The sequence below is a fragment of the Trichoplusia ni genome, chromosome 8 (assembly GCF_003590095.1).
Source record: "Trichoplusia ni isolate ovarian cell line Hi5 chromosome 8, tn1, whole genome shotgun sequence".
Lineage (NCBI taxonomy): Eukaryota > Metazoa > Arthropoda > Insecta > Lepidoptera > Noctuidae > Trichoplusia > Trichoplusia ni.
This window is the reverse complement of record NC_039485.1, coordinates 14999516-15016623: the sequence shown is the minus strand read 5'-3', so window position 1 is coordinate 15016623 and position 17108 is coordinate 14999516. Positions and strand designations below refer to the sequence as shown.

The 17108-nt window shown below is 35.3% G+C and overlaps 1 protein-coding gene across 1 annotated transcript; it reads left to right on the top strand.

The window, feature by feature from the left end:
* Window positions 1-10054: 10054 nt before the first annotated feature.
* Window positions 10055-17083, top strand: LOC113497036 (HEAT repeat-containing protein 3). Its single transcript, XM_026876472.1, has 8 exons — window positions 10055-10255; window positions 10445-10696; window positions 10971-11076; window positions 11185-11700; window positions 11777-12008; window positions 12299-12566; window positions 16339-16638; window positions 16880-17083. Exons 1-8 carry the CDS (start codon window positions 10121-10123, stop codon window positions 16988-16990), a joined length of 1920 nt encoding a protein of 639 aa, XP_026732273.1. The 5' UTR covers window positions 10055-10120; the 3' UTR covers window positions 16991-17083.
* The last annotated feature ends 25 nt before the right edge of the window (window positions 17084-17108 follow it).

Here is a 17108-nt window from a genome sequence, read left to right as displayed (position 1 = left end):
TTTTCTTTTATAAAATTGGTAAGTATTTAAAGTAAGGTAAGTAATAGAAATTTGTTGTATCTTGGATTATTAAACCTACAGCAAAAAGTTTTCTTGTAATAATACTTAAAGTTAATGTTTGTTATTTATCGACACTGTAAAAGTGAGTATACTAGATTTATAAATCTATAAGTTTATCATAGAAATGTAGTGTGATAAATATAGTCACGTGATTGTACCTAAGGCTTTAAGTAAACAAGTCTGAAATACCAATAAAAGTATCATTAATAAAGAAATATTCAGATAAGACATCCACGTTAAGTAACTAAGGCAGAACTTATCAATGAATGGTTTTGTTATGGACTAATACAAACAATTTGATACTTCGTATTACCTGCTAGATAACTTGCAGCGAGAGATAACAAACTTAGTCTATTTCTATTATCTTTGACAACCGCTCTAAACATACCGCAAAAATGCTACACCAATATTTCTTTATAGCTAGAAACCTACCTATTAAATACGATTCTGTGTAAAAAGCAAGTGTACACAAGAATTCGACTATTATCTAAAGGCACAATAACACTGTTACACATAATTAGTCCACATCTTGTGATGTTTGGTGTGTGTAAAAGTACCGCGAGTCCGACTTATGAAAAAACCAGCGACAAATTGACTATTTCGAGGCGTGGTCGGCGAAGGCGGCGGCAGTCAAAGGCGCGTCGTGATCAAAGGCGCCGCCATCGAACGGCCTCGGCTTTGATCTCGCCGCACGAAGTGCAAATTATGTTATAAAGACAGTGAGTGGCTCGGCCGCCGAGCAGTGCACTACTAATTAATTCAACCCGTTGCGTTACGATGGCCGTCAGACACGCCACGGCGAACGCACGCCGAGCTTTGATTTTATAACTACTTACGTTTTATTTTTTGTTTCCTACAATTTATGTTATAAGGGGATTAGGAGGAACTCGCTTTTGAGCTGGGGGAAGTTAACGGGTCTCACACATGAGTCGCGTGTTAATGTTGAGTTTATTTAATTAGTTTTATTTTGACTTTATGCACCAAGTTACGCAGTACACACTTCACGTAACATACCTATTACGTAAATTAATATTACAGGATAGGTATTACATATTTTATTTTTGTTTACGCAAATTTGTGGACATGACTAATAATTAATAGGTAATAATAAACCAGAAGTCATTAGATTGAATTGTGAACTAACGTAGAGCAGGTATTTGATAAATAAAAGTTTATAAGACCATCTTAGGTAGGTACCTACCTATTTGATCATATTTCGTCAACAGCAAGGTCAGTTACATATCGCATAGTTTGTATTTCGTATTATCCTTCAGTAAACATATTTTTTGCGTCTGTAGGAGATACCTACGTCGCTGGTTAACAATAACCGGTTTAAATATTAGGTTTTGTACTTAGTTATGAGTTTAGTAAAGTTTTTTAGAGCGCTTAGGACGAGGTAGGTATCTCAAAAAGTTTTATTAATTTGTGGAGAATGGAGACGCATTTTTGTGCGATTCGGATAGTAGAGTAGATACGAAGTGCAACTTCGGGAAAGTAAAAAAAAAGGTTAGGTTAATTAGTCGATACGTAGCTCAATGAGTCTGCATACTTGTAGTAGCCCTTTGAATTCGATTTCCGTAGAGAACATGTCTGTACGAATTAAATATCGACAATATTTGAAGTCTGCAAGTTCTGTGCAATCCGATTTGAATGTTTGTAAAACGCCGACATGAGGAATAAATCCCTAGCGTATTCGAACGACTCCCGCGTTCAAAAAAATAATTGTGTTGAGTTGTTGAAGTCGGGCGAGTGAGGGCGGCGCGCGGGACGTGACGCGGGCCGAACGAGAGCCGCGTGCGTCGACCCGCAACGAGCTGACTCGAGCTTTGATCTCGCCGCGCCGCGCCGAACCGCGACCACTGCCGGTCTGCCGCCGACGATGCCGTGAGCCAGGGGGCCTACTACCAAGACCTAAAGTAAAACTCGTACGGTTGTGGAAAAGAGATACTGCCATACGCACGTGTAGAGCATCGTTCCATTTCCACTACATCCAGAATTATTACCAGTCATACTTTAAATGGACGTGGTTGGCCCAGGGTGGCTCTGGGACCAGCCCAAAGCTCAAATTGGCACAAACCTTATTGCAATGCTGTTGATGAGCAAGTATCTAGAACAATCCTAATCACTAGTAGGTAATCAGTAATGTCAACAATGAATAATTCTATCTTTGTCAATGTTGAGGTACTTTTAATCGATGTAAACATTTTTCCCTACCTGTATCCGTACTTTTCATAATATTGATTTTAAAACCAGATCGGAACAAACATAGGTACTCGTAATAAGTATATTGTTGGTACTAAAGGTATGGAAGTCGGATATTTAAATTTGATGTTTTGCAGCACTGCAAAATCTCCGTCGTTTCCCTGCCTTCAAAAAAATAGTTGTAGAAAAAAAAACAGCTTAAATACGTCTTTGTTTCCTAGAGCTTATAAAATTCATTCAATTCTTCTGAATAATTTAAGCGCATACTTCGCAGGTAGATCCCCGAGCAGGCAATAATGACAATAGGACATAAAACAAAAGGTTATTCAAAATTTCGTGAACCTGCCTTTTTTATATCGAATTAATGCTAAAGCTTGGTACAAAAACCGATAATTTTAACGACCAGTATTTTATTAACTCAGCACAAAAACGAAAATACTGAGAAGTAAAAATCAACGCATAAGACATCAATGCGCAAGCGCCGATTGATTCACTTTAAGTTTAAAACCTTCGATCCCGATTTAAAGTTTAGAAACGCTTTTAAAAGCTCAACATTACAAAACAGCTTGACCTTCTTTGATGCTAAGACAGTTATTCTAGTAGGAGTGATACGATCGCAGCCGGCGGTTGCCATCAGATTACAGGAGTTGTATAAATAAACACGGGACGGGCGACAAGAGATCCGATGTAAGAGTTACTCGGAAGCGCTATTTCCGACATTCGTAGAATGTGCCCTCTTCAATTACAACTAGCCCGTTAATGTACTTGTCGCCGACAGTCGATAGAACGTCAATTGTTTGATGTTTTAAATAGCAACCAAGCACTGACATTACTCTAACTGATGACGTGTTTAGATACCTTAGTTTGTTGATTAAGCATTTAGCAGGTTTCTAAGCCTTGGTATTTTATCGATATATCATATCTAGTATGGTTTTGGAGTGGGCTAGTTTCACGTAGTTTCTTTAATGAGGCAGCGTAGCTCCGTCGCCCCGTAGTCGGCCGCACCGCCTTCCATATTCAAATTACAGGTTTGAATTTGTGCTCAGTCGCCGCTGACCGACGACGCCGACGTGAGGCCACTTTCTAGGAAGTTTCTAAATTCTTACACTAACTACTATGTTGCAAATGTAGACCTATATCGCCACAATATGGTTCTTGGTATTTAAACGGCGTGAGCTTTTAAAATCTACGCTGATAATAACTCGAGCCTCATAAAACGCGTTTAAACGTCTACCAAGGAAAGCCACCGCGTTTAGTTTAGTTTGAAATGTGCCTGCCTAATCTAATCTTGTGTCTAATATTATTACAACAATTTAAACAGAATCTTACTTTCAAGCGCAGCCCGACAAACAAAGCGGTATTTCAATAAAGTTTTCAACTTACAAAGTATCTAATTTTAGTATCTCGTTGTTTGCGTTATCAAGCAAAGCTACCCCCGGTGTTACACAGCCGACCGACCTGAGAGCGGGGTCTTTTATTTGTTTAGTTTTCTTTCTCATGACAAGATCACCGCTTTCTTATCGCTCTTTATCTATCAACTTGTGTAAATAGCTACGGAATCAATGCCGTAGTGGTGTAAATAAGAGAAGAATTTATTATGGCCTCAACGTAAATAAAGTTAAGAATGAACTAAAACGTAAACGTATCTATTTATTTTAACAAGTAACTTGATTTCAGGAATTAGGTACGTGGATAAATAAATAACAGATGAGCGTATGAGCCTTCTGAATCCTACTAAAAATGTTTTTTCTATTTAGTTAATGTTCTATGAAAACGTTCTTAAAGTACGAAAGATTTTCCAGGATCTAAATACTGTAGAAATAAAGGTACATTAAGGTAAATTACGTAAACGGTAAGATTTATCTTCATGTATTGCTAGTTTTCTTCGTCCATTATAATACCTCTCAGGTATAGAGGCACAACAAAAATAAACATGGGATCGTGTTCAATGGCTTCGGGATCGGATTGTGATGCGGAAGTGCGCGATGCCGATTCAATGTGAATTCGCTCGAGGCATACAAAATGTTGAACCGCAGAGCTCGATATCCGATTCAATTCAATCGAATAGGAATTGAGTAAAAAACTGAACTTTGTTGTGACAAGAGAGCTCTGAGAACAGAGCGGGTAACAAGATTCCGTCGAAAATCGCATCCTGTTCTTCACGTTTTATTAGCGCCAGTGAGCTTATTCGCGTCCGGTCGTGTGCGTTATAATCATTTCTGTCCAAATATTGATCTTTTTTCGCTTCCGTTCTATTCGATACGCCGGAAAAGGGTCGATTTCTGTCGAGAACCTCGTAATCAATACTTCTTGATCACCCCTTTATAGTGCTGAACATACCATGCCAACAAACAAAGCTATTCAACACGCAATGCAACGCGTTCATTTCCGACCCGCACGTCGAGCCTCGTTGTTTGTTTATTCTAATCAATTTAATTATGTGATATGAAATATAATATTTGTTTCAGTTATCTTCGGTCCAGTATAATGTTACTAGAAATTATTCCTATGTGGGTAGCTTGACGTCCTGTTTTTGTACAGGTATTTTAATGTGTACCATGAAACATTTCTTTACGACGTTTATAAATCATGGATTTCTATAGAGCCCTTTGTTGTTTCTTTGAAGAACATAAAACCGAAAACATTAAAATAGCGATTAGGGGTCGAATGTCTCATCGATTATGAGAATCAGGAATAAAAACCGTACACTTACATAAACGGGATTTTAATAAAAAGCCTCTTCGGTTTGTTTTATAGTGAACATAAATAACATTAAAATGTTTGTAAATAAAATTGCCGATAGTAGGCACTAAAATATCGTGCTGACTCATTGCCAGTGTAATAAATAGTTTGGCTGGCAATTAAGCGCTGCAGAATGATCTTGAAATTAATATAAATGTTAAAATAAGAAACAATTAAGTCATTGGATGTTCCGACAAAACCGTTTGTCTACGATCACCACTACTCTATTCAAATAACTGGCCCAATTTGTTTTGGCATGTGTTATAAAAAGTTAGCTTACTTCTTTGGGTTTAAAGTTTCTAAGTAATTTGACCTACCAAATTGTGGAATCTCAGAAACTCCTGTTCCCAATACAATGGACGATTGTAGCAGTCGGCGCGTTGTCAATGTTAAATGAAGCGGCCCACGAGGCCAGTCGGATGATAATGGAATTTCTGGGAACAACCCTTGTGTCCGTGGGGTGAGGGCGCGGGGTGCGGAGAGGGAGGCGAGAGCGGGGGGGCGCGGCCGGCCTGCTGCGGATCATCCATCACGCTGCAGGGGTGCAATTAGGCGAAGTAGATGTGCTGACACGAGCGGCCGCCGCCGCCACGCCGCCGCCGCCGCGCCGCCATCGCAGCGCGCCGCCACGCATATACCACGCTCATCACTTTATGCTACACTTAATTGCCCGTCCATGCATTGCACTTTTTTTTGCTAATTCACTATTACATCAAGATTTAGTTATACTTATATTGATACTAATCTTCCAGTAATTCGTCACACACGGCGATTAAGTAAACCATCTTAGTAGATTTAACGAGCTGAAAAACTTACGTATAAAAGGATAAAATGTCTAAAAAGATGAAACCTATAGGTAGCCGTCTAAGCTCCGATTTCTTATTAAGTTGAACTAAATTAACCAAAACAGTCGGACTGGATAGGTCAGCTTACTATAAACCATTATTTTTTTTAATCTTCGGAAACAAAGCCATGTTTCAACTTTCATAGACATCCTCACATTCCAAACTACTTAAGTCACGGTTTTCTAGTTATTACTCCTCGTTATCTATTTCACTAAAATCCTTTAATAGCTTCCATTTAGCGGGGCCGAGAATGGTCGATAGTGGTGGAGGACCAAATGATTATAGATCGGTTCGTTATGTTTAATTCCCATTAAAATTCGACAAAAAGTTAATGTCCAACGGGGCGATAGCGGTGAACAGGGGGAGGGGTGGAGCGGCTTCGGCAGTGCGGTAGCAGCCGCCGATTATCCGCCGATAAGACACAAATACAACTTTTTGATTTATGAAGAAAGCTCGAGAGGCGGCTACTGGGCGCCGCGCCGCGCCCGCTCGCTGCACCCTAGTGAAGTCAATAACATATCGACTACAACCTGCTCGGTAAAACGATGATTTTATTTAATATGTTTATATATTTACATAGGCAGTTTGAAATATTATTTACTAACAAGAGTAAAACCCTATAGTCCAAATTTACAGACCCGTATAGTGGTAAATTATTACTCGGAATCACAAGTTTAAAGTGGAAGTTACAAAATACTAACCTCTCTTTCTTACTAACCATAGTAGATAGATACTATAGATAGGTACCTGTTAGGTTATGTATCTCACTAAACAAAAGATAAAGGTCGAAAGGTTACCAATATACACTCTTAATCCTTTGGACAAGTCATGTCTGATTATGACGAAACGACAAAATCACTCACCCATCTAGTCCTGCTATATGTAAATATTATGCACATCATAACTTGTTCATTAAAATGCAATTATGCATAACCAAACATCATACATCAAGATCACTTGATTTTATTTAATGGAAAAAATAATGATGCCGCTATGTAATGAGATTTATTTAAATTGAAATTGTCGACAGGTGTTAAGTCAGACAGCACTAGCGGGGAGTCGACAAGTCCGTCCCGCGCGGCCAGATTTTGAAACATATGTAAATGAGGCGGTCGGCCGCGTACAAAGGAACCGCCGCATCTGCCTCGCGCCCAAACCTTTTATTAGCTACGCTTTAATTTTACATATATGTGAAATAAAAATTCCATCAATGAGTTATTACAGATTAAGATTGAACTATTGAATTTATTCAAGGTCCTCTATTATGTGAAAATCGTAAATTAAGTTTCGCTTTTTATAAAAAATGGCGGTTGTTATTTTTTGTTCATAATGGCTTTAATTAGCGGTATTCTTTTAAAGGAAGAACTATAGATAAATGATGATAATAATATTAATTTAATGCTCCTCGCAAACTTTTATACAAACTAGTTATGAATGTGTGTAGATTTGTTTAATGTTTTGTACTAGGTAGAGCTGTGCTTAAGGTTTTTGTTTTTTTTTTTTATTGAGTTCAGAATCAAATAGTTGAGGATCCGCTATCTGCCCGTCCGTCTGTCACCGATGTTGAAACTATCACAGATGATGTATTTCTGTTGTCGCTATGATAAACATGATAATAACATCGAATTTTTGTTGCAAATATCTGTCCAGTTATTAAGTAAATTTTATCATTTAGATCCGTTTAAGCATTTTATAACCCTACTCTGGAAACACCCTTGATCCACAGAAAGACTTGGAAATCTATTGAAAGGGCTAGGCGACTAGTGGACAAAAATCACACGAAAAATAATCATGAACCAACTGTAATTATTTTATTTACTTGCTACCTACAGAAATGCTACACAGGAAGACGTTTTAATGAGATTAGTTAACCGACGGTCTTCGGGTTTTATTTCTTCAGTTAATCTCTATGTAAACACGTGTTTCATGCACGAATGCTTTTAACTACTTAATCATTAGAACAATGTTAGCGCACCAGACCACCGGTTATACAAACACGTTGGTACCAAACAACACGGAGGTCTTTAGCAAAGAATGAGAACTCTTATAAAATCCTAAGTTTAGACGAATGAAAAAAAAAACAAATCAAAGGAAAGCTTGACAGAAATCCATATCAGCTGCCGCTGCTACCACGTGTAGGTATAGTTATGGTCAACCATAAAATGGCAAAATTCCATAGATAGCCGATGCACTCTCCTAAAGCAATGCGATTATCCTGTTATTTTTGATGCTGTTATTGAGATGTTTTCATATAGGAGCCAATTACCTCGATTTTTTAAATAAGTTACAGTTGCATATCATCAAACTCCAGCATAGAGAGTCAATATTCTTATACACATAGGGACTACCTACTGCTTAAGACTGAAAATGTATTATTCGCATTTGAAAGTTTTATTACGTTTTTCTAGGAATAAGGGAAGGCTGTATGTATCAAATTTAATGCGTTTCCTTGGATGGATGGTTGTTTCCTTACTTGTTCCTACCTTATAGCAGCGTGGCGCCGGGCGGTCGGTCCAATGTTTGCTCATCCTATTCCCTCTCAGACGTTTATATAGATCTATCAAATGGAGTATTCGTGTAAGGATACCCTTGTCGTTGAGTGCGTCGAATAACATCCTCGCAATTTATTTCAAAAGTCGTTAGTAATCCTTGCTGATTTTGTTGAAGAAAAACGGAAGGATGTCTTTGCTATCAATTCTCTTTTTTTCAGTATTCTTGTAAATCGTCTTATTAGCAATGAAACTTTTTGTAGTAAGGTATCCTTACTGAAACCTACCTCCTGGAGGGAGAAATTGGGTAATATCTAGACTCTTACTGAGTAAACCTGAATCGCTGTGCAATGTCTCCCGCTTTTGGCTAGAGCGTGGCAAAGCATTGAAGTTCATCAGGCACGAACCACGCAACGTTTGGACCCCACACTGAAGTAAAGCATAAGTTCCTACATAGGGAATGCTACATCTACATATACCTATTAACCCACTTATTTTTAAATTTAAATTACAGATAAGACGACCTGAAGACCGGCAAGACTCGTGTTCTGTGTATGCGACAAATAAGTAATTCCATTATCTGAATGATTGATGATTCGACGTTAAAACTCAATTACCGTCGTATTTTCGCCAGTCGCCACCCCTGTGGATCGAATCAATCAGCATTCACTAAACGAGATGGAGCGGGGAATTGGTGTTTTCTGTTTACTTACCGAATGGGAACCGAAACTCACTCTAAGTAAATTTTGCTTTCATGAGAGCTTTACTCGTTAAATCTTAATGAAATGCTTAACCACTTAATGGTATGTTTTAGTATAGATTTAGGTTAGCATTTTTAACATATAGTCATCCGTCCGTACCTACCTAATTATAATGCTGAGAAGATATAAAATAAAACTAAATTTTGTTTATACAACATTAGTTGACGTTATGTGATGCGTAACGTTTTACGAAAGGACTAAATAATTTATTGAACACGGCTGTTAAAATCAATTTGTTTATTTTTATTTATTGCATTATTTTACTTCTTGTTATCTTTAAAAATACTGGTCCCCTCGGCTTATGAAAGCAGTTTATCTTTTAATTTAAATACTCAGTCAAAACCGCCATCAAATATTGGTTTCAAGGTAGATCATTGGCGATAACTGGTGTACTGTACCAGTAGAACTTAATTTATACTAAATATATTATCTTGCTTTACTTTACCAATCACATTTAATTTTAAGAACTCGCGCTTGATCGACTTCGGCTGTGAACAGAAGGCTAGTCCGTTTTTGCTTAAAAAAATTGCATTGCTATTTAACGTTGCCATGCTGCCATCCTTCTGGGCTGTCATTCTTCTTCATTGTGCTTTATAAGTTTAGTGTGGCAGTTAGTCTTGTACAGTTTACAATGTATATTAAAAAGTGTTGAAAATAGGTATAAGTAGTCCTTTATCTAAATTTTTAATTATAAAACAGTTTAATTAAGTAAACCTAAGTCAATATTGTTATGTTTTCTCCAGTTATTCTTCCTAAATTTTAAAATACACACAACAGCAAATCACATTGTTAAATAGTCATTGGTAAAGAAAAGAGAAATCTTTTAGTTTGCTATTATTTGGTGTACATAAATAAATTAAAAGTGCTGTAGAGGCTGAGCTTTCTTTTAAACTTGCAACAAAACGCTTGCAATAGTGAATCTGTGGCATTACCGTCAAGTGTTGACATTTGAAAATGACATTTATTTACACTTTGGTTGTGGCGTGTGCATGTGAATTTTGAAGGTTATATTATTTTAAAAATGGGAAAAGTAAGAAAAACGAAACCTTCTAGAGTTAGGCGAAGTGAACCTGTAGATAATACAAGTGATGAAGAAGAACAGTTACCCGTTGACAGCAAAGAAAATGCTTTGCAAACTATATTAGACCAGTTGCAGGTTAGTCAGGACTTCTAGCTTTCGTGTTATGAGTATCAACAAATTTCGTTACTTCATATTTAATTAAGAATAACAACTAAATTAAACTGGATATTTATAGCTAACGACTCTTTTGACCTGCCCTGTTAAAGGACAATGAACTTACGAAGTAATTAGAAATAACCTTTCTCAATTTCTCTTTAATTTCAGGCAGCTGATGTAGAGGAAAAGTATTGTGGGCTACAAACCTTAGCTCTTATGATAGAAAATCCCGAGAATGTACCACAGGTAATGGCTCGAGGGCTGGTGAAGGCAGCAGCTCCTTTGTTGCTGGACCAAGCAAGTTCTGTGAGGAATGCAACCGCAGGCACTCTCAGAAACCTGTCTACAGTGGCCATGGATGTGTGTGATGCTATGATGGAACAAGATATTATGACTCCTGTGACTTGCTTTTTCCATGAGGTAAGGATATAGTATGAATTACTCTTGTAAAAATGACTTCCAAAGTTATAACTAAGTCTACCATGCACACACACACACACACACACACACACACACACACACAGTCATACAAACACAGTGATAACAAAAAGGCTGAGAGGAAGTCAGTTGAATATTTATTATAAAGTTTAACAGCATACACCTATTTTTACTCATTCTACTAAATCTTTTATATGATACTAGTGATTAAACAGTGTTCCATTTGTTTGAATTAACAACTGTTTAAATATTCCAGCATGCTGAAAGCTGGGTGCCAGATCCTGGTTCTAAAACAAAAGATGAAGATATTGACACCTTTATTCAATGTGTCAATTTACTTTTAAACCTCTGTGAGAGTTCAGGTAAGCTAAACTTTGTATTAATTAAATTAAAAAAAAGTATAAAAAAATGTAATTGGTCTATTCTAATTTGTTAGATTATTGAAATTAATATCTTATTACTTTTTACAGATTTAGCTATCAAATATTTAGGCCAGTCAAGAATATTAGACATACTACCTCGTTACTTAGACCTTGGAACTTTCAACAGTGACATAGCAATAGCTGTCCTACAGTGTTTGTTTGTAGTCGTAGAAGATAATCCTACAGCAATGTCTAAAATAAAAACAAATGCCGAGAGGCAGTTAGAAACTCTTTTAAGATTAGAAGGAAATGATCCAACTGTACTGCTATTAAAAACACTGTCTGCAGGAGTTATAATAAATACTTGCGGTAATAAAACAACATTACCTCCAGGTGTTATTAGTGAGATTGTGTCTATATTAGGGACAACATTGTCTGTTGATCACCGCCTCATTTGTAGTCAGTTGTCCAGTAGTGTGCCATTGAGTGATGATAGTGGCAAAGTGGAGCCTCCCAAGGGCAAAGCAGCACAGCAGTTGGAGAGCCAATTGAAATCTGTGTTAGAAATATTGACAGCACAACAGAGTGCCATTGAAATAATTGCAAACATTTGTTCGTGTGAAGGTAAATACTATAATATAAATACTTTTTGTTTGGTAGTATAACAATACATGATTTATTAAATGAACTGTTATTTTAGATAATGATGAGCCACTAGGAAATGATTCATCAGAAAGTGATGATGGGGAAGAAGATATTTGTGAAAATGGTGATGAGAGTGTTCTTGCTGAAGACAAGCTTCCTCCTGAAGTGATGGAGGCTTTAATATCTTTGGAGGTATTTGAAAAAGTTTGGGCGAGGACCCAATTGCCAGCACAAAATGTTTTATTAATATTGAAAGAATATGAAGGATCTCAATTGATTTACAAAAGGTATGTCATTAAGACATTTCTAAGGTTACCTTTTTCAAAAATTGTACATAAGCCATATATGTACCTACTTTTAAGAGAGAAATTATGTCAATGACATAAAGTTTTGGCCCTACATAAATGCATGTGATTTACAATTATTTATCTCAGATCATTAATTAATTAATGCATAATGCTGAACCAATGTGGTTGATTGAAAAAAGAACAACAGATTGCGTTTTCTTATGCTAGTTATGTCATGTCAATGCAAAACTTACAGCAATGTTAAGTCAAATCAATTTACAATGTTTCAGACTTCTTACACTACAAACGCGCGCTCTACTGTGTATTAACAATTTACTATCAACCATCCCTATTGAGAACATTGGTGGTGTGAATGGTGTGTACAAGATTTGGGTTGACGTTGGCAAACTAGTTTTCAAACAAGATACAGACAATGTTAACCTTTCCGAGTCGGCGACTGCAGTTATGAGAGCCGCTTTGGACAAGATTAAGTTTAGAGAAAATGGAAATACAAGCGACAGTAGTGTATTTAGTGACCTGGCTTTGTCTGATATTGAGGTGAGTTGAGAAATAAGAGCTCATTAATTCATTATTATAAGCTTTGATACTATTGTTAAGCCTCATAAATTATTTTAAGAGAATTTCCAGTGAAGAAAAATACATACATTATAATAAAACTAAATTTTAGGTGTATGAAAAACAATAAATGATCATGGTGGAGCTCCTAACATGTGATATCACAGACAAGTAGCTAACTTTAGTGTTGCGAACATTTAAATGAACTATGATATAATGTGCTTTTTTAATGTTTAAGCAGTAACTGACATACCTGTTTTACATAGTGTACTATACAGTTTTGCATTGATTGTAGGGTATTTAGTCTGAACGGCCCAAAGTGAATGGCACGCGGGCCATTCGAACGTAAACAAAAATCGTCTACGTTCCAAAGGACCGTCGATGAAAAAACTTAAACATTTATCTAAAGGGACAGTCGCATACAGCATTCATTAACATCAAGGAAATATTATAATTACATTTTAATATATCAAATTTAATTATTATTATTAAATTATTTTAAATGATCATCTGAACCGGTTACCGGAGGCCATGTAGGCCTCAGGTAGCTAGCGCAACAGTGACCCTTTCTTGTCAACCAATCACAAGCGGGATGCTTATCTGTGACGTCATGGGAATCGTAAATAGCTATGTGCATATGCGGTCTAATACTCACTATCTATTTTGCAATTATCCATAAATGTTGTACCATAATTATAACCAGTGAATTGAGTGTGTTGCAAAAGTGAGTTTTTAATAATCCAATGGTTGTTTTTTCAAAAATCTGGTGAAGTGTTGAATTCTGGTAAGTTTTTATTATACATACTCGTATCGTCCCCGTAGAGCGAAATTACAAAAGACTACTTTTGAGATATTGACGTCTAAAGTTATGAAAAAAATATAAATTCATAACTTTTTAAATTGATGTGATAAAAACCTTTTGAATTAATGTAAGTAACATTCATCTATAGTTTTCTCTTATTTGTCATAATTAGTAGTTAAAACATAATATGTTTTATATAACTTCGTTTTCTAATGAGGAATTAATTAAAATTCAAGTTACTTATTTTTCACTTTATTCCTTTCGGTGTTAGAGCTAACTTAAGATCCTTTAGGTAAATATTGCTTGAAAATCATATCACTAAACCGATTTAGTTAGTTGAATTTAAATTATTTTAAGTAAGTCAATGTAGAAACATTGACTTAATTTAGGTCGAAAATTCATGAAGTGACCTTGTTTAAGGTCACTTAATGACTTTTTGATCTAAATATTCTGACAATTTGCTTTTAATATGTGAGTAATAACTAATTATGTACGATTACGTTTTCTCCTCGGGAAGCATAATTCATATAAGAAATCACCAACATATTTTATTTAATATAATCTTAATACAAATTTTATATATTTTTTAGTTATTTAGTTATTTTTTATATTAGGAAACTTTCCGATAACGTCCATTAGAATTATGGCGGTTAGATAGAAAAAATAAGAAAAAAGTCGTGATAAGCATGGCATTAATAACTCATTTTACCTAAAAGTGTCACTTAGTTACTTTTCGCTCTACGAGGACGATATACATACATACATATCTATGTTTTTACTCATCACACATTTTCAATGCTCATCGTTTATTATTTTTATTTAAGAATATTAAAAAAATGGATGGTGCACAGGCTTCCACGTCACAATGTGTGTCAACACGTGAAGGTACATCGAGAAAAGGTGGTCGCCTTTTATTTAGAGGAGGGTATGAATATAACTGGAAAAGGCAGAACAAAGACAGCACAGAACTTTGGCGTTGTGCAAAGAAAAATACTTGCAGTGCTTCTATAAAAACAAAAAGGGACCCTCTTATAGTTTTACATGAAACATCACATAACCATGAACCGAAAAACTTAGAAACAAGGGAAATAAAACAACAGATGGAAAAGTGTACAAATACAGTTCAACACGATGTAAGCATTCCAATTCCTCAAATATTTAGTGAGCACATGGAAATACTTAAACAAAAAGGAATACATAATTTGCCGAAGTTTGAAAATGTAAGTAAACATCTGTATCAGAAACGAAACAACTCCATTGGAGCCAGAAGACTTTGCTTTAGTAAAGCAGCAGAGCTTATTATACCAGAAAAATATTTATTTTTGCTGTTTGCTGATTATCAAGACAGAGATAAACGTATATTAATATTTGGACATAAGGATTTTATTGGCCATTTGAGGCAGTCAAGACGATTTTTCTTTGATGGAACGTTTAAGATCTGCCCGAAGGCATTTTATCAACTTTTTACCATTCATGCTGACATCGGAAGCACAGAAGAATTATTTTGTCAATGTGATTCCTATTTTGTATGCGTTACTGCCTGATAAGAAGCTCGACACATATCAGATATTATTTGAAATAATAAAAAGTCAGGTACCTGAATGGGAACCAACTTATGCCACTATGGATTTTGAAGTAGCCATTATAGTAGCATTACAGAATATTTTTCCTGACGTTTAAATAACAGGGTGTAATTTTCACTTTAACCAGTGCTTGTGGCGTAGAGCAAAGACTTTAAATTTAGATAAGACACAAACAGGGAAGGCTCATATAAAGTTGTGTGCAGCATTATCACACATTCCTAAACATTTCGTCGAAGATGGATGGCTTTACATTATGGCAGAAAGTCCAAGCAGTGAAAATTTTACGAAATTCAATGATTATTTTGTTAATACGTGGCTAGAAGACAAGGTGCTTTCGAATATTTGGTGTACGTATAATGAATATCACAAAACGAACAACATTGTAGAGTCATGGAACCATAAAATTAAAAAAATCATAAAAGTCAAACCAAACATTGGACAACTTCTGCAAGGATTAAATAAGGATGTCCAATTTTATTCGGAACAGTTGAGACAACCCGGTGGAATCAAAATTTCAAAAAGGAAACCGGATACTTTAGTAAGAAATTGGAAAATACAAACTACAGTGCAGGAACTATTGAATGGGCAGATAAGTATAGGACATTGTTTAGAAAAACTAAAATTCTAAGGCATAAAAAACAATAACGTCCCTATACTAACAATATCTCTGGTTTAACTCATAGTTTTATGCTGATTTATTTGATTCAATAAGACTGATTTGTACGTATTATAAGATTTTTTATTGTTCAAAAGTTAATTATTTATATTTTCACTTTTTATTTGATATAAGGCTATATTATCCAAATGTTTTTATTGTTTAATCGTTATGTTTTATGCTTAGTTAATTTGTTTTTTTAAATAAGACTGATTTTAAAATTAATAAATAAGTAAATAATGTTTTGTAAACATTTTATAAATAATTATATTCCTATACAATATCGCTAGCCATTGAACACAGAGTTTGGTATGTTAATTTATTTGATTAAAGCATATATTGTAAGATTTTTTATAGTTTAAAAGTTAATTGTTTCTATTTTTACTTTTTTTAAAAAATAAGGCTGATTTTTCGAATGTTGTTATTGTTTGATTATTATTATTTTTGTAAGACTGATTTTACCTGATCTTGATTGTTTTTTTTTAAGAAGTTAATATAAATCTAGAACAAATCTAAAATCTTTTATTTTAACGTTTTATCTTTTGATCCCGAATGTACATGACATATTTTATGACACTGATTTTTTTTATCACCGGTCCATTGCAACGTAGAGGTTTTTTGTTTACGGTCGAATGGCCCGCGGGCCATTCACTTTGGGCCGTTCAGACTAAATACCCGATTGTAAATATCCGAACTTTTTACCTTTTGTTTCAGATAATGCTCAATGGTATTAAAGTATGTCAAGTCCCTGAAATAAGAGCCAACCTAATTAGAATGATTGGAATCTTGGCTTTATTGTTAGTTAACAACTTAAATGATGTGACTTCAAATGTCATTGTTGTAATCACTGAATTTATACTCGAACAAGCTCACAAAGAGAATGAGGTGTGGGTGTTGGCTGAAGCAGTTGACACTTTAGTGGATTTATACTCTGAAGATGAAACTGACATTTTGGCGGCTAAAGTAAATCTGGTTGAGAAGTTGACTTCATTGGCGCCAATATTCAAGAATAAGGTAATGCTAACGAACTTCAGAAAAAATCCTTTAAATTGAAATAGTCATGAACATAATTAAAACCACATGTTACTTATCGATATAAATATCGTCTTCTTAAAACTTTTATCTCTCTGAGTGTCAATTTATAATCCAAATTTTTAAGTTGAACTCGAGCCGAATTTTGACTTAATATCGATACGTATCGATTTATCAATGTATTCCTTTGACGATTTAAACATCCATTCTCTTCTATTTCTAGATAAGACAGCAGAAAAGGCTCCCAAAAGAATACAAGGTCCTCGTCAGCACAGCTTCGTCAAATTTACCGAGATTCATAAAGTACAAGAAGGACAGATTAAGTAGGTTGTAAGTGTAAGACAAGTTATAACAAATGTTAATGTTGTACCTATATTTTGAATGTACGTTGATATCTTTATTGATACATATATTTTATTACCCCAAATTGAAGTTTTAATGACATCACATTA

Coding starts and splice junctions, on each gene's coding strand:
- LOC113497036 (XM_026876472.1), top strand. CDS start 10,121: ATGGGAAAAGTAAGAAAAACGAAACCTTCTAGAGTTAGGCGAAGTGAA. Junction 10,256..10,444: donor CTATATTAGACCAGTTGCAG/GTTAGTCAGGAC, acceptor CTTTAATTTCAG/GCAGCTGATGTAGAGGAAAA. Junction 11,077..11,184: donor AAACCTCTGTGAGAGTTCAG/GTAAGCTAAACT, acceptor TACTTTTTACAG/ATTTAGCTATCAAATATTTA.